Here is a 23,128-nt window from a genome sequence, read left to right on the forward strand (position 1 = left end):
TGCAATCAAGACCCTCACGGATTGTTTTGGACGCCAGGATTTGCTTGTGAACGAGCATGTTGATCGTCTTCTTCCGCTAAGCCCCGTGAAAAGCTTGTCAGAAGTCTCAAAGCTTCGCCTGCTGCACGATAGTGTGCAGTTCCACGTTAGTGCCTTGGAAGGCCTCGGAGTGGCGCCCGACCAATACGCCATGGCCTTCAACCGTTTCCTGATGCAATGTCTTCCAAAGGATCTTGCCATTATGTGCCGACAGACATCAAAGGAATCACACTGCGCCTCCAGCATCGCCGAAACTTCTGAAGACCGAACGCGGCTAGCCGTGGGGTTACTAACGTTTCTCCGCATTCAAGGGGAAATCTCAGAGAGGGCCGGCTACAGCCTCGTCGTGCGTAGCAAGATGAACCGAGGACCTGGATAGCTGAAAAAGTGAATGCCATAGAAAGCATACCATCAGTGTCAGCACTAACCAGATCTAAATTGCCAATTAGACCGCCATGCCAACTATGTCATACCAACGATCATGCCATCGCTGTCTGCAACGCCAACTTATCAGCTGAGGGGAAGCGAGTAAGGCTGCAGTACGCCAATTGTTGCTTTGGCTGTGAAACACGCAATCACATGGCGAGATTGTGCCCAAAATCTATTGGCCTCAAGTGTAATAGCTGCCAGTGCAGCCACCTGACGATTCTCTGCGAGCTATTCAAGCCAGCGGCACATCCATGGCCAAAGAATAAGTCATCCGCGTCTCATAACCCCCGTCAGGTGTCGCGCGAACCGTCGCGACCGCCCAAGACGGTTACATGGAATCTACTCCTGTATTATTGCAGACAGGACAAATTTCGGCAGAGTTCGGAGACGAACGACTCCTTTTGCGATTACTGTAGGATAGCGGCTGTCAGCGGTCATACATTCGCGAAGACCTGTCAAAGATTCTTAAGTGCTCCGTAGCGGAAAAGAAGAGCTATCGTTTTCACGTCTGGGCGACGAGTCATTTTGCTACATTTTGATGCCGAAATATCAGACCTATTAAATGGTCGACAAGCTTGCTTGGAGGCTATGGGGCAAAGGATTTGGACAGAAGTATAAGCGTGGGAATTATTGTGGGAAAACCAGGTGAAACTTCTTCAACTCACATATTGATGGGCCGTCCATATGCCAAAATTGTCCGATATCTGCGATCACCTGCCTGACGGCCTTGCATGCTTGATTCCGCCTTTCGTAGAAGGCCTCCATGAGCAGATCTAGTGTCGGAAACGTGAAAAGTCACTGGCCGGCTAGGTCACGAGGTGAAGTCGGAGTCCACTTGGCATTCATCGCAGACTGTTCGCTCAACGAATATCTGTAAGTTGTCGGGTTGTCGTTCTTCGTGATCTTGCGAATATCGAGCCGTCGTCGTGAAGGGCGAGTCAGGACGAAGCCGAAGTAGTTGTGAGGGCTCCCGTCTCGCAAGCTTCCACGCAATGCCTGCACTCACGTTGATGCACCTACAATATGTACGTAGACGAACTCCATGGACTGTCTCGCCTTGCGCTTAACAGGCCGTCGTCATGAAGGGCGAGTCAGAACGGAGCCGAAGTAAACGTGAGGGCTCCCGTCTCGCGAACCTCCAGACGATGCCTGCACTCACGGGGCTGCACTGTCAAGATGCACGTCGTCGACCTATGGACTTTTTCACTTCTGAACGTCAGGCTTTCATCGTGAAGGGCGTGTCAGGACGGAGCCGAAGTAGACGTGAAGACCCCCGTCTCGCGAGTCTCCAGAGGATGACTGCACTCACGTCAGTCCAGGGGTGGTCCTAGTGGTCTCAGTTGCAACCGGAGTCACGCTCCCAGGCCTCGGCGGTGGTTAGACCTACCACATCAGCTTTGCCCAGGGCGGCTCCCCAAAAATCCTCGAGGCTACGACGATGGTCGAAATTCGTAAAGTCCGCTTCATCTCACTTCCGAAGGCTCTTCCACCCAGGTTTCACGGCACCAAAATGCTGAGAAAAGGACGAGCCGCCGTGCCCAAGGCGAAGCCCACCCGATCGACCTTTTTTTTTCGAATGCCGGTGATAATGCCCCTCATGATGATAGTGACTATCTTCGTCGTTCACACAATATTTACTATCCTCCGCACCCCCAATAAAGATGCATGACGACGAGAAACACTAAACACGCACCCATCTTCTTAGTACACAGTACTAGTGAGTAGTTAACCGAGTTCCAAGTCAGTTCATATGAGACAATCCAAGTTTTCTCCAGTGCCGGCTCTTCCAGTGGTGTTTCCGATGCTTGTTTCAAATGCGTGCTTATGAACGTGTTCCCCATGGTGGACTTTCGATGAACATTTTAAGTTCACAAGAACAACGATGATGCAGTCTCTTCCACAATGTTTTACTGTAGCTCGCTTTCGACAGTTTACTTGACTTTCTCGTCCTGCCTTTGTTTGCCCCAGAAGCACCAGCCGCCTCTATCTGTTTTGGTCTGCTCTGTCTTATTCGTGGCTGTGATGCTATTTCGGCATTCTTTGCTGAAATAAGATAGGTCCTCCGTATTACCCTCAACCTTGACGTTTGTAGCTTCTTAAAAGAGGATAACCTAAAAGCTGTACAAGGGACTTGCATCTGTGTCTTCGCGGTATTCTTTCTGTTCGCACTCGCTTTCAGAAATGGTCTAGTCTTGCTTCCGCCAGGAGCTTCTAAGCATATTGGTGGTGACATTATTTGGTGTGGAGTTGTCGTCTTCGGTGTGCATTCACCTTTAACACCTGGTGGTTTACCCTTGTGATCTTCAAAGGCTTCCCAGTTTTCTATCAAAGAAATGTCTCTCACCATGATCAGCTTAGTTGTTGTAGACAGTCTGTCATTACCTTCGTGGGTACAGTCCGTTGGCATGAATTCTAAAGTCGTAGAAGGTGTGTTCAGACTTGGAGGTTGATTTTCGGTGTCGGGTTTTTTGTTTGCCTTTTCTGTCGTTGGAACCCTGGTTTGTATGCTGCAGTTATGTTCCCCCTTTTGTCCTGAGACCTACTCATCTAGCTTCTGCGCGACAAGATTGCTATTCGGCACGTTATGGCTAGATGGTGATGACGGAGACGAAGAGAGTATTTTCCTTTTTGCTTCTGCTCTCATTCGTTGCTTTATCGCTTCCTCGTGACTTTGCCGAGCTTTTGTGCATCGTCAATGTTATACTCTGCTCTCACCTTTGCTAGAATAATCTGGTGTTCATGAAGTTCAGCTTCTTCCATTTCCGCTTCCAAATGATCGATGTCAACTGTGTTTGCAATCTCTTCACCGATTCCTCTGAGAAGCTCGTACTGTTCAGTCAAAATACGGTGAAAACTCTTCAACTCACATATTGATCGGTGGTTCATATCTCTCGTCACGTTTGGCGACTCAAGGTTAGCCAGACAAATCTACACAGAGCGTGAACGTGCCACTGCGCAGCCAGTTCGACGACTCAGCAATAACCGTTGAAGCATTAACGATTCCGGAAATATGCTTTGTCACAAGCCCACTGCTCGACCCCAACACTTTGCTCTGGCTTGATGAACGGGGGTACAACGCAGTTGACAGCCGTCAAACAAATGCATGACAACCTGAAGAGATAAGTGTCCTCATCGGATCTGACACTTATGGGCAAGCTGCTCCTGGGAAAATTGATCGCTTCAGCAGAGGTGTAACTGCGATCGAAACTACTTTTGGATGGTTGTTGCAATGCCCATGAAGTCCAACTTAAGCGCCCTGTCTAGCGCGCTGTTTGCCGTGAGTCACGGTTCCGCTACGAACATCAACGTATAGTCACTGTCACCTTTCATTGCTATCGGAATCGATGGCATGCATACTAGAACCTTTGAGAAGCATCACTTCCAATCTACATTCGAGCAGGGAACTAAGTGGCATCAACTTGATGAAGCAGTGGCCAGCGGCAGAACCATGGAACAATCTGATATTGCCAGGCCAGCGAGTCGACAGTCGTCATGAATGCACAAGTGTTTGTCATCAACAGCGCCACGATGGTAATGCCGACTTTGCGTGACTTGATCCAGACTGGTCATGGTCACGTCTTCGACATTCGTCACATCGAATACAGCGCTCCCAAGTATGCCAGGATTACTGTGTACCTTATAATGGTCGGTTTCAAGTACGTGAAGGTGTAGGACAGCCGCAAATCAATGCTGAGATGCTGAGATGCAGCCGCGATGCTCAGGCAGTGCCTGAAGCATGGAAAGCGGCGTGCAAGAAAAACATGCTGTTAATCAACTGCGAAAGCCCACTCAAGAATGTTTCGACCGCAGACCGCAGAAGGAACGCAGAAACTCAACAGTTCCTTCGTGTGGGCGATGACTCATTTTGTTACAAATTTTTCCTGGACACGTGATGTTTCGTCTAGTTCAAGCCATGTTCTAAAATTTTTGTCAAGGCATCGTTGGTGTCAGCACAATGTCATCGGTAGGTCATCTTAGAGCAACCACAGATCTGTGGACAGCTGCCTGGGATTTAATATCAGGGTATTCGTTGGGCACAGGACCGCCAGCCCAGGAAACAGGTTTATCAACGAGTGCACACATGAAACAAAAATATATTTACGGCGGAAAATGCCAATACTAAAGACGCATAAATATTGTAAGCCTGTCTCAAGCAGTCATTTCTAAATGCGCGCCTGGTATAAAAATATCTCGCTGTGTTTGGCCAATCGTTTCTTGGTCGCCGCTTATTCAGGACGTTGCGCCTCCAGCTCACTGCTGTCCTGAGCGTGAGTCGGTCCATGCGATGAGGTGGCTGTCTTTCGCACCCACAGAAGTACGGTAGCGGTGGCTCACCGAGATCATGCCAGCCTCTTGGAGTGGCAGCCGAAGCAGCAGCGCACAGCAGACCGGAACTCGCAGCCACTCTGGACGGCGGCGGGAAGCAAGGCACTACGCCTCAAACCAGGACCAGTCACCCAGCCAGAGTGCAGCCGTCGTCCGTAAGTCGCCCAACAGTAACGAACGGCAGCAGGATCAGCCACATGCCACCTGGTCCCTGGACGTCACCCAGCCGTATTCCAAGGACAGAACAGTATTCTGAGGACTCTCACGAGTTCACCAGATCGCACTTCCAGCTAAGAGCTGCCTCGAACGTCACACGCGCGATTTCGCCGCCTGTATACGTACTTTTTCTCGTCGTCTTCAATGCGGACTTCTCTGTTTCGGTTTCGTTTCGAACCCTATATGACACATTCCTCAGTTTATATGACATGAGCTAGGCGACTAATCCCGGGTTTAGCCATTCCACCAGACAGGACGGCGTGGTTTCTCCGTTGGTGTGACGCGTCCGCAGCCAGCCGAACGCCCTCGTGGCGTCATCGACTACATCAACTATGTACCTGCCGGCAGTGCGGCGAGATGTAGCAGCCGGGCGACGGTGAGCACTATAATCGTCGTTATTGGCACTGTACACTGCTGATGTAGTCGGCGACGTCACGAGGCCATTAGCCTAGCTGTGCTCGTGGCACACTAACGGCGCCACTATGTTTTCCCGTCTCACGTTACTGTGATAGGCGGTACGTGTGGCGGGCTTCTCCGCAATATTACGATAGTGTACAGGGGTCGGAGGCGTGCCAGATATGTCTTCCTCGGCGTGTAGTAGGTGAGGTGGTGACGGTATTTTGCGTTGGACGAGTTTGGCAGTGGTCGTTTTGCTGTGCGGCGTCCTGATTGTGGCGTTCAGACAGTACGTTACATCGGGCGGCAGCAGTGTAGCTGAATATCGGCGCTTGAGGCTGTGGCGATTCATTGGTACTTAGCGACTGCTGCAGTTTTTCGAGAACAGTATCGGCAATCGAATCCATATAAGCTTGTGATCTGGGCAACAACTTCTTCAGCTTCTCACGCACGGTCATTTAGTGCAGATTGTTGGCTTCTACTACTTAACATCCCCGCAGGTCGTCGTGGGCATGTGACAACTGTATTGCCTGCTGCAGATATTTGTAGTGCTTTTGAATAATTTTGTGGTTTCCCAAACAAGCTCCAAGACAATTTTCGTCGGGTTGTGTTCTTGTCCTATGAAGCACGATCTTGTTGTGCTCTTGTCAGGCGGGAAGTTTATTCTCTCACGCCTTCTTTTCTTTGGACATTTAAGCATCGGTGTTGCCGGAAAATGGAGTCGCCTCCTCTGCAAAAATGGTAGCGCACCTCATTCGGAAGCTGCAATAATGTATCCAGTAAAATAGCAGCCACTTTTTTCAAACGACACCTGTTATTATTGCGAGGAAGTGATCCTGAAGATCTCCAACATTGCCAGGGCGAACTCCCTTTTCTCAAAACAGGTCCAGTCACTGTCTTCTAACAAGGAGTATAATAGGTGCATCTTGTCGTTCAGGTTCCCAACTGTTGATGAGCGCAGTCTGCCCGTGCGACTCAAGCCACATCCTCTTAACCTCTCATGGTGATTTCCGAAATATTAGTGGCTCTCATGGCTGCTGTTTCATGTTTGGAGACGGTGACGCAGCGGCAGCTGTCATTGATGCTGCAGTCGTCGTGGTGACTTGAATAATAATATTTGGAGTTTTGAGGGACACAATTGTGATAATAATATGAGAGACGCCGTAATGAAGGGTCCGGAAGTTTCGACCACCTGGTGTTGATGCATGGAAAGGGCCCTGTATATGATCGTTTACCACTTCGCCTCTTTTAAAATGTGAACGCCACGACCGGGTTTAAACCCATCACCTTTGAATGAGCAGCCGAGCACTTTAGCCACTGATCCATCGTGGCAGACGTGGTATTGTTTTCGGTTTTCCGGGTCACTTGAGGTGAAGACCAGCACTCTGGTGGCATATCTTGTTGCCTACGCCTTCCTCGATGCTCAGGGTTGGCATCGATGTCTTCTTTGGAACTTGGACTGAGTTCAAAGCTTGACGGGAGCGTGTAAAAAGTGGAGAAACAGCAGCCTGACAAGATAGGACGTGGTCGGGATGTTGGCGAAGGCAGAGTCAGTGTGTCCAAAATAAACTTTATTTGGCCGAGCTTGTGGCCAGGAGATTGGAAACTAGAAGCATTGCACACTCTAAGCTGGTACTAGGGAACACAGCGTCGGTCCCCGCTCTCTTTTTTTCGTTATATCACACGTCTACTTTTCTATTTTCTACCCTTCTCATTTTTCTTCCCTATTCCACCTGCTCCTAGTGCAGGGTAGCAGACCAGACATTGAGATATCTGGTTGACCTCCCTGCATTTGTCCAACTTTAACCTCTCTGTCACACAGCGCCGACCGTTGATAAACTGATCAGCAGCACGGCACGTAGGCATTTATACACGCTGCTTGGAACATTTAAGAGTTATAGCAAGGGGCTGCGTTTCTTCAAGAATAGACCTCGTCATACGCGTTTTTGCGTTCAAGCCTATCCGATGTTTCTAAAATATATATTGTACTACAATTTTAATAAGACGGAAAAGCGAAAAAAAAACTACACAGAGAGTGAGCCTTCCCAGAGGCTAGAAAATGCTCAACTCGACAGACATATTAACTCCTTCAGAAGGAGCCAACTCGAGAAAAGGCTTACTCACACGTAGTTGCCATTGTAGAAATAATATACTGCATTACTGAGACGCGTGCGTTCCTTGTGGTATCTTGACAGGAATGAATGTCACATCTTCAAAGATGGCTCGTAGTCGCAGTCATTGCTGCGGAAACTGTCTGTGCCTTGTTCGTGGACCTTGTTCACATGAAGCGCAAGGGTTCTTTTCGTGTGTATTTCGGGCTTGAGCAGCGCCCAAATTGTTGCGTGCTGTTTGGTGTTATTGTCGTCACAATTAGGTAGAATTCCCATCGCATTTATTGCTTCGCCTTTGCGACAGAAGCTCTGACTTTTCAATTACTTCACTTATTGCTCACTAGAGACTAACAATGATAGTGCTTCACCCAAACAACATTGACTCATACCTTGGTGCCGTCGTAAGGGTAAACAATCTGACTGAACGTTTCCAGACCCCGGAGTACTCCCCACACCGAGTCCGCCGTCAGCGATGGCTGTGCCTTTGCCGACAATTGCAGAGAATCTACGAGACAAAGGTAGCACGGTATAAATCAAGGACCCTATATGTTTTAAATAAACGAAAAGAGAAGGTGTGCGAGAGAGAATAATATGGAAGCAGCGCAGACAATGTGTGTGTGTTTGAGCGATATCTGGGTGGGGGCGAACTTCCCAAAACCACCGTATGATTACGAAAAACGCTGTAGTGGAGTACTCCGAAAATTTCGACCACCTGGGGTTCTTTAACGCACACCCAAATCTGGGCACACATGCCTATAGCATTCTCGATTTCAATGATTGTGTGTGTTTGTGTGCGTGTGTGTGTGTGTGTGTGTGTGTTTGTGTGAGTGTGTGTGAACATTATTAGATTGCCTAGCCTATACTTATGAAAGCAAGTGGTGACAAAGATACCTATGGTTCAAAATCAGTTAATGTGACCAAGCTACGCACAATTGGTTTGTGTTTAATTTCACGGAAACACACCCTTTTACTATGTTTTCGGGAAAGACCCTTTGCGAAATTTAACCAATATGCTTCGGAAAATGTGGTGCCTAATGAAGAGAGAAGAATGAAGAACATGCACGGTTTCTTCGCTTCAATAGTTAGCGTAAATAGCTAATATAACCTTTCCGAATTGAACATTTCAGTAGGTTAGTAAAGTGTTCTTTGACAAAAAATAATCGCTGGAGTGTTGCGCCATGTCTTAAGGTATTTGTCCTTGACTAAAAATGCGTGGACTGCCACCACGCAACTCACATGATTCGTCCATGTCATGATGTGGGGTGTGCTCGCAAGGTCCACGGAGGTGGATGAGGAGGGAGCTGATGTCGGCCACCGGTACTCCAACAGAATGGTTGCGGCGAGGTGTCCATCTCAGGCTGCCAGACACTCCTCCCGTCGGTGCGCAGTCATTGAAGAGGAGGTGAGTGCGGTATCTCCTAAGTGCCCGATCCGTTACGTCACAACCACCAGCAGAGCCGACGAACACAAAGCTGAAGGTTCTTGGGTCAAGCAAGATGACGTTCGGGCCTGTCGTCTGAAACATTGGTCTAGGCCATGCTTCACCACGGCTTGGCACTACCTGAAACGAAAGCAACCACGTATGTACCTTTATCGAAACTGCCCAAACTATGAACCGGTTGTTCCCCTGCAATCCTCGACCACAACAAAAGGCAAGTACACATTCTGTACCAGATAATTTGTATCTGTGTAAAACAATTGAGGATCTGAAAAAAAGTTATTTTCTTTAACTGGAAAGATGCTTATATTCGATGTCACCACAACGCCCCGCAAAAAAGTATGCTTCACAGGAATTTGGCTAACCCCAATGCTTAGTACAGCAGGTGCCAGTGTGAAACGAAAGCGAACATCTTGAAAAAGAGCAAGATAAAGAGTGTGGTAGAATTACAGAGGCAGACATCGACGGAGTGATAAAAAGAAGAGGAAGAAAAATTAAGATATGAAAAATAATAATGACATGAAGTGAGAAAGAGGCAGGGTAATAAATAAAAGTAGAAAGAAAGATAAACATGGCAAGGAGGGCGAGACAGTAGGAAAGCCAGTAAGGCAGAGCAAAAGGAAAGAGTGTGAAAGATGTGTAAAAATACACACATGAATATTTGATAGAAAAAAGAGCAAACAAAAGAAAAACATAAAGAAAGGGAAAAAAAGAAGCAGTGAGAAAGAACAGAAAAAGGATGAAGACAGGAAGAACCAGAAAAAATGCAATAGAGAGATAATGCAAAAAACACAAAGCAACTGCCACAAAAATATAGATAAAAAAACTGAGAGGAAGATATAGAAGAAAAAGAGAAAGAAATGAAGAAAAGCGGAAATATACCGAACTTCTCTCTTACTTCAGGGTTCAAACAATTAGCGTCAAGCATGAAAGAAGCAGCCACAATTTTTTACATTACTAATCCTCGGCCAATAATTTCTTTGGGTTGAGATAGTCTAGAATAAGGCAGAAAGATATCTAAAGATATCTTGCTCCCTCATTACAGGTGAATTTTCTAGGTGAACTGGCCAAACTGAAATTTTGTTTACATGTTGAGATAACCTTACCAATAAATGTGCCATAAAAAACCTCAGAGTATGCACAAAATCACCATCTGAACCTATTTCATCATCTCATTTTGATGTCAGGTGCTAGGTACGCATTTTATTTTTCGTGTTTTAAATTATATCTCAAACAGGTCTGTTTTCTTAAGTTCAATGTGACGTGGCGATTATCAGGAGTGCTTCTTACCTCTATTCCCCATTATTTGCGTACTGGAATGATATCACGTGCACTTATTATTTTTTAATTTGCAATTGTGATTCTGCCACACAAAAAACAGCACTCAGCGCAAGCCCTGCCACAACGGCGTAAAGTTCGTAAATGTAGTCTAGCCCCCTTTTTGGGCGACCATAAGTAGAGAAAGTTTCTAATACCGCCTCGGTGACAAAGGATTCATACAGTGGAGTTTACGACTACCCTTGCACCACCTGCCGTAGCGACGGGAAAATGGTGGGACGGTAAGCACCAGCTCGGCCGGCTGTTTTTGCGCGCAACGCAGACGGTGCCGCCCACGGTTTGGGCTTTTTATCTTTGAGTCGCCTTATTAGGTGCGAAGCATTTCTCAGTGAACTTCGGTGAGTTTTACCGTATCTATCTATCTATCTATCTATCTATCTATCTATCTATCTATCTATCTATCTATCTATCTATCTATCTATCTATCTATCTATCTATCTATCTATATATCTATCTATCTATCTATCTATCTATCTATCTATCTATCTATCTATCTATCTATCTATCTATCTATCTATCTATCTATCTATCTATTGATGTGACCGAGGAGCGCGGCAGAAGCTTTTATGCAGGCGCAGGGAAAGTAGACAGTCTTGCAGGGCATCTTGCTCACACAAAGATCAAGCGAGTTGTTTACATATAACAAGATCTTTAACGAATTATGTGAGCAGAAGCACTTTTACATGGTACACGAGAGAGCAGGGCCAAGCGAAGACCAAATGGAGAGCAAGCAGCGCAGACGCGACGCTCCTTTATTAACCCTCGGTCCGTGCACGCGCCTCTTGTCCGACGCCAACTGCGCGTCTCAGTGACGCCGATGCACGGTGCTTGAAGCGCACACAGGCAACGCTTGCGTTCCTAGAGGATGCGCACCGCGTTTGAATGGTACGCCAACGAAGGTGCCCACATGCGTGTCATTGCAATGCCGGTCATAACAGCCCGTCCGCCGGTCGAAGAGATCACGTAAGTGCCGGTTCACACTAGCCGCAAGTCTGCCTTGTCGTTCGACGTTTTTAGGCAGCCATGCGCGGCTGTTTGCTTCGTGCACGTCTGCCATTCTTCGCCGCTCGAAAAATGGTTTCGGGCCGGTGCACGCTAGCGGCAAGCCTGCCGTAATGGTGCCGTGCAGTAGAGCGGCGGCCACCACCATCCGCAGGAAAGCTGTTCGAATCGCAATGCAAGCTCCTCCGACAAACATGGCTGCCATTCCGAATGCAGTTGTCGACCACCTCAAACCTATCAAACGGCCGCCGTGAGTTTTGCAGCTTGCTCTCATTTCAAAACAATGGTATCCCGCTGTTTATCAAAAACACATAGACGCACACCACACCTTCGCACCACAGAGCAAGACCTTAACCCTTTATTGCCCACTGTTTCTCTGGGGCAACAACTTAACAGTTTTTGCAGCAAACACACACAGCTGCGCGACATTTCTGGCGCTATATGTGGTAAGAGACAAACTCTACCGAACGTCTTCAGTTTTAAAAAATTACGCAAGTATAAATGCATAACTTTTTTATAGTGTTTTGCCCCTGCGTTTCACAGATGGTAAAAGAAGCTCCACAAACAGAAAAAATATTTATTCGACTAAAGTGGAACAGCGAGCTACAGCGACATCGGTTATACCAAAAATAACTTGGAAGGCATTGTGGAACGTTCGGAACACGAAACAAGCGTGCTGTTTTCAGTATGTTTGTTGATTTTAGTAAGGCCTTCGACAACATTCAGCATTCCAGGTTGTTTGAAAAGTTTCAATGCTATAGAATTCGTGGTCATGCACTAGACCTAATAAGAAGTTACCTTAAGTATCGCAAACAGGTCGTTGAAATAGATGAAAAATTCTCAAAGCTGGAGCCTAATAATACGAACGTACCTCAGGGAAGCATCTTTGGACACCTTCTTTTTATAGCCAACATAATTTATTTAACTCGTATTTATCCAGATGCTAAATACGTCGTATATGCCAGTGATGTCAGCATGTTTGTTTCAGCTGAAGGTAGTATCACGCTTGAGGAAAAAGTGGACCAGATTTTTCTTTGTGATACTGAAGGTCTGGTCACGCTGTAATATTTTAAGCATGAACACTATAAAACAAACGTGGTAATATTCCAACCTAAAAATAAGCCCGTCAATAAAAACATAGATCTCAAGTATCGCGATTTCTGTATTGAGCTAGTAAATAGTGTAAAATTTCTAGGAGGTATGTATATTTTCAGGCAATGTGTTTTGAAACGAACACACTGAGAGTGTGGTAGGTCACTTACCTCGCGTAGTGCGTATGGTGTACAGTAGCAAAACTGTTCTATCATACAAGGTAAATCTCTTACTTTAGAAATCACTTTTCTATTCCTATTTTACTTATTGTTTCTTAGTATAGCGGACTACAACTTACACGAACTTGCGAAAACTGTACCTGATGCACAAGAAGTATATTAGAATCATTTTTAACTTGTGATATGATGCTCACACAAACTAATTGTTTAAGCAGGCTAGAGTACTACCCTACATCATCTCTACAATTTTAAGTTAGCAATGGCGATCAGGCGTGAATTTAAAGAAAGTCGACATTTTTTTACAACCTCTCAAAACTACAGCCAAATATTACATTGTTTGAAACACGAAATAAAGAAACATAGAAAATAAAAAAATGGCCCCGTATCTGCATGTTAATCTGCAAATGTCGTCGAAATACGATAGTCTTGCGTATAGAGAGAGCGAACAAAACTTTGATTTGATGTTCTGCGCAATAAACTCGGTGAATGGTATTCTAGAGGCGCTGCGTTAGAGTGCCTCGAGCGTGCAGCGGAGGCGATCGAGCGCATCAAGTCACGCCACACACGAGGCAAGAGCGCCATGTGGCAATTTTCTTGGGAAACTATGTGCGTGGCTCAAACACGAGTGTGTGCACCCGTCTCAGAGATCATAAGGTGTAGAACGCAAGGCGACGGGCAGGTGCCACCACCGTCTGGTATTAGCGAACTGTTGGAAACGCTAGATTTTTTTATGGCAAATGTTGCATGGTAAGCGCAGCGTGATAAGCACTATGGTCCTTAAAATTACTTATGTATGCCTTTTCCTGTAAAAAATGAACATGTAGAACATATACGTGTTCTTATGGTGCCCCAGATATGGGCAATATTTGCTTTTTACTGACAGTTGCACAAGTATGAACGCTAAATCTTGAGCAACATTGGTGGGCACTGCGAATGGTGTCGGCCATTTCAAGTACCCGGTGCTGTTAAGAGTGGACAAACAGACAAAGATACAGAGAGATAGACCAAAATGTTTGCGCAGACGAACCCAAGAAAGACGACCGTCTTTAAAACTTCGAAAACAAACTCTTCCACAGAAACGTTATCTTACATATTTCCTACGTTACTTAATGTCTATGTAAAAGCGGGCATAAATTTCTTATACAGGGCATAGACTGAATTACGCAATATACACATATTTAGTTTTTAAGATTTATTTGCAGTTGCTGTAGTATCGTGGTTGCTATTTTTGTTTTGGAATTTGGAATGTATATTTATATTGTTTATATTTTACCTGTTTATTTATTCTTTTGTTGTTGTTGTTGTTGTTGTTGTTGTTGTTGTTGAGTTCACATTACTGACTATTCGCCACTGCTGTCGGTCTGAAAGGTGGCTGTGGGCCTTTGTCAAGCTGTCTATTTCGGGGAGCAGCTTTTACCTGTAGCTGTCCTTCATCAAACTATTGAAGAAAAATAAAACTTTATTACTAGTATTATTATTTATGAGCATTTTTATTATCGTGGCTACAAGTTACATCATTGATATCTTGATACCAAATGGGTAGTTGCTCACGAGCAACATTGGGAAAAAATGGGAGTGCAAGAAAACATGTTAAAAGGCATTTGAAGTAATTTTCGTTGTGCGCAGCTGTTATATTCGATGCTTTTAGAGTGGAAGAAAAAAATATCATAATCAAGAGCCAGTTCACACTCCCTTCATCCCCCTCTTTTCATCTGTGTCACGCCCAGAACAAGCGTGCCGTTCTTTCCGGCATAGGAAAAGGGGAAAAACTTATCTTTACTAAAACATCTGCGTGTTTCAATGCCTTTGTTTTTTCACAAAAACAAATCTAAAAGGATTGTTTTGTCATACAAAACAATAAGATATACTCTCATTTTTAGCTTTGAAAAGTTTTTATTCTAGGCGATATGAGTGTGATGGTAGTCCTCCAGGGCATGTGTAAACCAAAATTTTAGGATATACTCATTTAAATCTCTATCTTGAATAGTGCAACGTGCATCTACGCCTTATTCTTGCCGCTACTGTTGGAAGGCATTCAATGTGAGGTTGTAACATTGGTGCGCAATGTTGCTCAGGAGCAACTTAATACTCATTTAATTATTTACAACGTTTTCGGGAAATGGTATGGTTGTAGTTGGTCATTTATTTTTTGTACTAGTTTTCTTTGTGTTGCTCACTGGAACAAAGTTTTGGGCAAGAATGATTAGCTTGGATGCTGCATGGGGTGGTTCAAAACTCTGTAGGCCCAGCCACTGCTGCCTGGTCATACACAGGTGGAAAGTGCCCGAAACCACCGAAGAAATACCACACTCCTCAGTGGCTAGTTCTTCGTAGACCAGTAAGCATAGCTGGGCTTTTCTTGTGCCTTGCGTTAGCTGGGGAGAGTGCACACAAGCAGGGCAACGACGCAGAGCGCTCAGCCCTCCAGAGATCACCAAGTGTAGGCTACTAAAAGGCTCTCTCTTTTACCATTCTTGCGCAACAGAAGCCTGCGCTATGGTGACCAGTTATTTAAAATTGCGCTTACGTGATAGCATCCCAAACCAAGATTTTGACAAGCTTAACCGACCCTAGATAGAAACTCTTTACTGATGTTCATAGCTACAAAACTTAGCGAAAAAGCGACAAGAAACAGTGAAAGCATACACACACAAGCACAGATTTACAAGTTAAAGCTCATTGAACAGTACACATATATAGCTGGCGAAAAAAATTGACGGAAAAGATAAGAGGTTGGGAGTGATATAATATAGCATTAGTTGGTGCAAAGTGACCCAAGGCTTCGCAACTCACGTGTTGCCATACTTGTGTATATAAAAAAGCCTCAGCAACTTCTCTCGCTGCCCTATTCCTGTGCCATGACAACGTCCTTGTTTCGCTAAGTAACACTTGCAATCCCTGCAATGTACTCTTGCATTCGACAAAGGGTGGGCCTTCAGCGATGCCCTGTGATCCATTAGTCGGTTATTCAAACACTTTCCAGTTTGCTCATATATCACACCGTATGACAAGGGGATAAGATACACCGCACCCAATCCTTATTCAACAAATGTTTCCCGCTGACTGACCTCAGAATCACACACTTTTTTGCCTTCAGTTTTTTATCCACCGCTGCCCAGATTCGGTCCAAGTTAATTCTGCACTCTAAAACTATTTACACCCATAAGGGTGTATCTGTTTTGTCCCATGAACAACACCCTTCTAGGGTGTCTAAGAACACTCTAAACAATAGAATGTTGGGGTGTAACACTAAGAAATCCCTTGAAACGATGGCAGTTATAAGGATAAGCATACTTGATCAAATGAAGCGCGAATAATGAGACAACAAGAGTAGAGACACAGGAAGTGACGCTTAGTCTTGTGTGTTGAGGAGAGCCGTTCATAGCACTTCATTCCATCAAATATGCATCACCATTAGCCCAAGCCTCAATTGTTTTCAGGGAGAAGCATATATGAACCTTTTCTGCAGCTGACAAAGAAGGAAGATACTGGTGTCACCCACTGCACTTATACCTGCATGCATGCAGCTGATAAAACAAGGTGCCGTGGTCTTGAATGAGCTGCATAAACCAGTGTATATATGTGTAGGTAGACTGGGCCAAAAACGACAAAGTAGGACACGGAATGCACTTACACACGCACACACACACACACACACACACACGCGCGTGCGCGCGCGCGCGCGCACGCACTACACAACAGTAGGGCAAGCAGTAACCTGTAGCGTAAGGTTCAACCGAACATAACGCCGAAGCGAAAAACAATCAAGCCCATATGTTAACATCTGCCTTTATTATAGAAAAACTGCAAATCTCACAAACAGGACTCTGATGGCATTCTGCAAAATTTTGTAATGTCTCACGTGACCAAGTTTTTTCTCTCTCTATAATAGAAATTCAATGTTTTCAATACAATAAACCCCCACAACTTTCAAAAACATTTGCGCTAGCCGGGCGAAACACTGAGAGGCATGGCGTTGATTTACGCCTATACAATAGAAAAAAAAACACGTACAAAGTGTAAGCGAGTTTCTGGAGTCACATTTAACCCTTTTATATCTCGCAGTATTAGATTCAGTATTAAAAATGAGAACATTCAACAAGGTGGTGTATTTGGGGTTGTATTAATGTAATGTCAGTGTTCATATACTTCTAACTGCAAAATCACTTGTGACTTCTGCTTTCACAATCATCTTCAGCTGCTGAGATGACTGGTGCCTTCGAGAGAAGTGGGGCGAAGCTGTTCTTTTTGTACAAGAAATTCAATCCCGGAAGCCTAACACAATTACACAAGGAATAATGTGAGCGAAATTTCACAAACAGTGCAACATACAGCATGCACCCTGCATGACTAACTCCTTTTTTATGTGTAAGTACAAATTGAGTGCACAGCAAGCATATTCAGTGAAAACGGGCTCCACTGCAGTGAGAATCGCTAGAAAAGGTATGCTGAGCAATAAACGCCATAAAAAGCGCGCTGTGGGAGAATCATTTTACCTTTCGTGCCGTAGATATGAACTTAACCTTACCCTTTCAGCTTGCTCGTGCAGCCAAATAAAAAGGTGCTGCTCCAAGTTGATAATGTTCCATTAGCTGCATGCATCGACCAATCTAAATGAATGTCAAGTTCCATGCTTAAGTATGCATCAACACAGCTGCATGTGTGTTTCTGCAGATCTACCCTGGTACTCATTCGATTAGTTTATTTTAAAGAATACAGTACGAAGCGCAACAACATATACATATTTTATCTCTATTGCACAAAAGCACACTGCCACTGAGCATACATGACGATATGCGCATTGAGAAGGTATTCAGTGCAGGTAACTTGTAAAATTAAGTACTGTACAGTTACGCATTAAAATGCGAATGATAATAGTATTCTTGAACTGGCTCACATTGACACGATTATATGATGGAATATTTCGCTATTGGGCCATTCCACGTCAGACGTCCCACCCATTTTGGCGGCCATCTCAAATGTATTCGAAAAAACATCGCGCTCATTTTACTTTGCTAAAAAAGGTAACTGCTATATTTCGCAGACAAGTAATTTTTCGGTCACGTGGCTGCCTCCTGAACTTCCCGAAATCTCGTCTGTATGTTTGTGAAAAAAATAATTTCATAAGTATCTGTTCTTCCATGCCAAATTTGGTCTACAAGTTAAGTGAAGGGCTTGCTAAACTGTTTGAAGCTCATTAATATTATTATCATTTTTCGACCACGTACGCCTCAAATATATTTAGCCGAAATGTGTTCTATCTGCGTTTTTCTATATCAATACTGCACTTTGAATGAATATCTGAGGAGTGAATACTTATTCCACATAAGGTATATTTCGAGGAAAAATACTTTACACCTCTCAATCTTTCAAACTTTACAAAAAAAAATCGCTAATTTCACAAAATACTTATTTTGTCTTTAATAAGACGCAACTTGCACCATGTGGTGGTTGAATTAAAATTGACTTTGTACCTAAATCGAAAGCAAAAAAAAACAGTTCTTTTCCTGTGCCAAACTTTGTCATGGCAATTGATGCTTTGAGAAAAATATCACCGCTTAACCATGGAGTGAATGATGAAGAGTGGGGCGTAGCGCTTGTCCGTCCGGACGCACAAACAGATGCACAGACAGTCTGACACCAGTATGAACGGACAGAAAGACGGATGGACTCACGGACAGACTGACACACGGAAGCACGGGCGGATGGATGCACAGACGAACAGACGAAAGCACAAATGTACGGACAAACGATTCGCCCCACGAATCATCATTTTGTCTGTGTATATGCTGTGAAAACCACTAACGCTATCTATTGTGCAACTCATAAAGTGGCTACATATTACTAATACGACTACAGAGGAGGAGACGACCCACGTCCTCAAAAGCTTTGCCCCTAAATGATTTTTGAAGTTCCAAGTTCCCCATTTGCCATTTGGTCATACGGCAGCCGATGCCTCGAAGTTTCCCATTGCCGTTGATGTGAAAATTCAAAAATTTTTTTATTCCTTCAAATGAAATTGTAGTGATAAAACTTGTCACATACAAAGAACTGTTTATTTGCTATCAATTTAGATAAAGGTTATCTTTAGTCGGACCGCCACATGGTGCAAATTTCGTCTCAATACGGCCAAAAATGACAATTCTATGAAATGAGTGATCTTTTCTCGTAGAGGTTAACCGCTTCAGAAGATGAAGAAACTTTATTTAATTAGCAGAAAGGTCCTCTTCCCCTTTCAGGTGCGAGAGGAGAAGGAAGGATCAAACCTAGACGACGGCCATGATCCCATGGGCCCTGGCGGCGTCTTCGGCCTGCCGTATTAAGCGGGCTTGTAATTGAGAGTCAGAGCTGAGGAGCGCGGCATCCCATCTACTCCCGTCTGGAAATTCGCCTCTCATGGGGGCCTGCGGGCATGCCCATAAAAAGGGGCTCAAGTCCGCCCTGTTATGGCAAAATTTACACTTGTCCGAATGAAGTTCCGCTTAAGATGTCTAAAATAATTTTTCATCAAAATATCTTTTCTGCGATATCTTTTCTGCACAGCTCAGATATTCATACAAAGTGCAGTATCGCAATGAGAACATAAAAACATAAGACATTTTGGCTAAATTCTTGCAGACGTATTTGGCCGAAAATTTGTATTATTGTTACTGAGTTTCAAAGACCTTACATAAGCCCCTTTACTTAACATGTACCAAAATCGGTATATATAAAGGTGCGGTACTTGTAAAATATTTTTTTCACAGGCAACACTCAAACAACAGTGTGGAAAGTTTGAAAGGAAACCAAGTGACCAAAAACTTTTTTCTCTGCGAAATATTCATGTACTTCACTGTTCTCAGTGCATTAAATCACACATTTTTTTTTTCAAACACATTTGCCATAGCCGCAAAATTGTCTGGGAAATTTGGAATAAAGTGACCCTGTTACTTTCACTCAATGTCTACTGCATACTGCTAAATTAGGGCCCATTTAGGGGCGAAGCTTCTTATGGCGTGGCTTGTGCGTCCCTCATAGTACGTAACCACCAGTGGCACATACCCTAAATAGTGGTCCTTTTAATGTCTGCTGAATGGGGGGGGGGACTTGTATATGATGAATACATGATGAAAAGATGTGAGTGTGAGATTTTGACCTCCAAGGTGGTTCCGGTGAGAGATTTCTTCTGTGCGTTGCTGAAAAATAAAAGATAGTGCTCAATGCACATGTTAATGGCTGCTAAGGGGGAATGAGAGACAGGAGCATTTGGCCTTTAGGTAACGCGCACGTGTGATCCCCATTAGCAGTTATTGGCATGTACATTGAGCACGATCTGACAAGAAAGGGTTACTACGTTATACTCGCTGGGTGTAACCTCCTTGGTTTTAGAAAGGTTTAGCGAGTGTTGGGCCGCAGTGCCATGAATACAGTGAACTAGTATATACCATGAACTCGAGGTGGTTAAAGGTGGGAAGTAAACCCGAAGCGCAAGCCGTAAGAAAGTGTGCATGTGCCACCTCCCGTTTAGTCCTTGAAATGTCCGCTGGATGGCGGTACTTCTATATGGAGAATATATGATGAAAAGATGCGAGATGGTGGTATTGGAGTGCTGAATAGATAGACGAACGGACACACAGACAGATGCATGGATGGACGCATGAACGGACGCAGGCGCCGATGCATGGACGAACGCAGGGACGGACGCACGGACAGACGCACGCACGGACGCGTGGATGGGCGCATGGACGGTCACACAGGCGTACGCAGGAACGGACGTAAGCAAGAACAAATGAACGGACGAATGCTTCGCCCCCCTTCCCATCATTCACTCCGTGGATATGCTGCCATTTTTTAAATCATGCTGGCAGGCTGAGAAAGCATAACTCCTTCCCGATGCTGTGCAGTGGCTGTGCGTGTCGCGTTCCCAGATAAATATGCTACCCAGTCTTACATTTTGGCTGCAACACCTGCTTAGATACCGTACAGTATGTGTACCATTAAAGTGTTTTTGTGGAACAAAAAACTAATAATTCGTTTCACATAGCAAAAACACCTTTAACATCTGAAGTACTTAGCGAAGTTACACACCAAAGCGAGGCGATGGCAATAAATCTCTGAAGAACAAGAATATTTTGAAAGTTAAACATGTGGAAACAATCTGAATAAAATGTGCTCGAACTGGCAGTTATGTTCAAACAAGCGTTTGCACTGTTCAAGTAGGCAATTCAACCACACACACAGACGAAAGGTCTGTTCAAACAAAAGTCCAGCCTCAGTGCTCAATCCGCTACACAGGCACGACTGTCGGCAGTGTCACGCTACGTTGCGGGTGAACGAAAATACCGGTGAAAACGAATTTACCGAAATTGATTGTATTAGCAAATAGGCAAACATCGCGAGGCACACCTAACGCGAAGCAATATGCTGTGTTGTCACCCGATACATCAACCCGAGTTATAACGGCAGTGTTACCGCGCAAAACGAAAAAGAACCGAAAAGAAAGACATGGACACTGCGACCCTGTTTTCCGTTCTCGGTGTTTTTGTGCAATAGGAAAAAAAGAGAGTAACTGAACTACCAACATGCCCAAGCATATGCGTCTTAGATACGGTTGATGCTCCGAGCTAACAAACGCCGTCCCCACACATGTATTAATTAGTAAGCTAAAATTGATGTGCATCACAAGCGGGCTCCGTTAAAAACGGCTGCCAACAAAGGGCACCGCGAAAATCTGGTAAACTTCTTCGCTGAACCTCAGCGACGCACGCACACTCTGCTTTGTACTCCAAACACTCTAAACAAACAAACGAAAAAACGTGCCCACAATCACACTTCGTCATCCTCCCCGTGAAACAGTTCGGACAAATATTCTCGCGAAGTAAACAAATGCTGACTTGTCATCATTTAGTTGAAAACAAAACTCTTTGAAGGCGTTATTCTCGTGCTCATGCAGTTAACAAAGCACTGAACGAAATAATGTGAGAGCGATACTCACTATTTCACTTCGAGCGCTCCACAATACGAATTCACAGGTCCAGTCTTCAGGATGGTGCACCTTCGCAATAATCAGCACTCACAAAACACAAAGGTCGAGCACAGAGCACAGGAACATTTAAAACTAAACACCGACTACTAAACTCTACCGATCGAAAATCCACGCGCAACACAAGCACACACACGGGAGAGTTTTTCGCCAGCGCACGCTGTGACATGTAAGACGATGTCGGTTCCTTTCCCGCGCTGTGCGTCCGAGCGCGCAGCAATACCCGGCAGCCAGAGTTGTCTGGGCGACGAGACTTCGTGGCGTGGCTGCGCTCTGAGACAGGCTAGATGTGGTTTAACGCTAGCTCCGGCCTTCTACAATTAGCGCGGACGCTGCTTTTTTTTTGTCTTTTTCGCGGCAGCGATCTGTTGCGTTATACTTGTTCTTTAACAGTGCATCTGAATTGCAGTGAACATTGTAACGGTGCAGTGCGACCACCACGAACTACTAGTCAGAACGTGCATTTGTTATATTCCAGAGCAATTTTTAGCGTACTTTCACCGACCTAATGTAGTGAATACCGGTAAAAAAGCTAAGCTGATGCTTTTTATTTAGCTCTATGGGACTTTAGGGACTGCACATTCAGGATCAAGCAGGTGATATTTTATCAGCACTTTCATTTCAGTAAAGACATTGCAACATTGCATGCATCGGCAATGCATAAAAAATACTGACCTGCTGCTGCTTTCTGAATCTATTAATTACTACTTCTGTCTTCACGTTGCGACAATACGATTGTGCTTAGCTTGCAGTCCTTGGAACAGGAACACGGCTGAAAATATTTCATCAATGTTGTTTTCTCACTACCTACAAAGTCAAGGCTTTGGTTGAAGTACGTCTGCTGGGGAAGTTACATAAATTAAAAGAAGGGGATCCACAAAAGAACGGAGATAGAGAGAACTAGAGAATGCGGTTCGGCTCCCCTGAAGAGAGCTTTGTTCGCAATTTGGTCAACAAGTCTCCCGTCATTGAAAGCAAGGCTGCGTCAAGGTCACGGAAATGTCTTTATTCTGCATTTTTCTTCATGGTTGGTGTCCTCTTCCTAAATTTTATTGCGCATTTTAAAGGGCGCATGAAGAGGTACATTCGCTACATTATTTAAATAAAACGTGCCTGCTAAAAGTACATAAAGTCAATGTTCGTTTTTAAAAGACCTGATGGCCTGCTGACGAAGTGGTTATGGCTAAACAATTGTGCTGTTGTTGTTTGTTCGGGTTTTTTTGCAGGTGGCGGACGTTTCATCGCCAGCTTTAGAAGTTTCGATCTTATGGGCGACGGTGGGAGGGAAAGAGTGCTCTATGCATGACTACAGCAATGTGCGCAACGTAACCTTGTTTAGGCAAATCAGTGCACTTTGTGAGTGTTGACTAATCACGCAAATGACACAGGTGAAAGAAACAGATATAGGAGAATTGGTCCTTACTCTGCTGAACAAGTGGCGCTCCTGATGTATCTTCCATCTTATAGTAGTTTGCGTGCTTTATGGATGAAAACTGCGTTTCGGTCACATTACTTCCTGCTTTGATTCATAACTCGACTT

At 44.7% G+C, this 23,128-nt stretch overlaps 1 protein-coding gene across 4 annotated transcripts in view; it reads right to left on the reverse strand.

Moving 5' to 3' along the window:
* The window catches only part of LOC119166687 (beta-hexosaminidase subunit alpha), a 592,332-nt gene that overhangs the window by 462,129 nt on the left and 107,075 nt on the right, over positions 1-23,128 (reverse strand). For 3 of the 4 annotated variants that reach the window (XM_075882395.1, XM_075882396.1, XM_037418007.2), the window contains 2 exons: positions 8,754-9,078; positions 7,907-8,022 (listed from right to left, as the gene is read on the reverse strand). In XM_075882395.1, coding sequence (XP_075738510.1) covers positions 7,907-8,022; positions 8,754-9,078 — 441 coding nt within the window. Of the gene's footprint in view, positions 1-7,906; positions 8,023-8,753; positions 9,079-23,128 lie in introns of those variants that run through there. The other variant, XM_075882397.1, reaches the window with a different exon arrangement.

The sequence above is a fragment of the Rhipicephalus microplus genome, unplaced genomic scaffold, assembly GCF_043290135.1.
Source record: "Rhipicephalus microplus isolate Deutch F79 unplaced genomic scaffold, USDA_Rmic scaffold_12, whole genome shotgun sequence".
NCBI classification, from domain to species: Eukaryota; Metazoa; Arthropoda; class Arachnida; order Ixodida; family Ixodidae; genus Rhipicephalus; species Rhipicephalus microplus.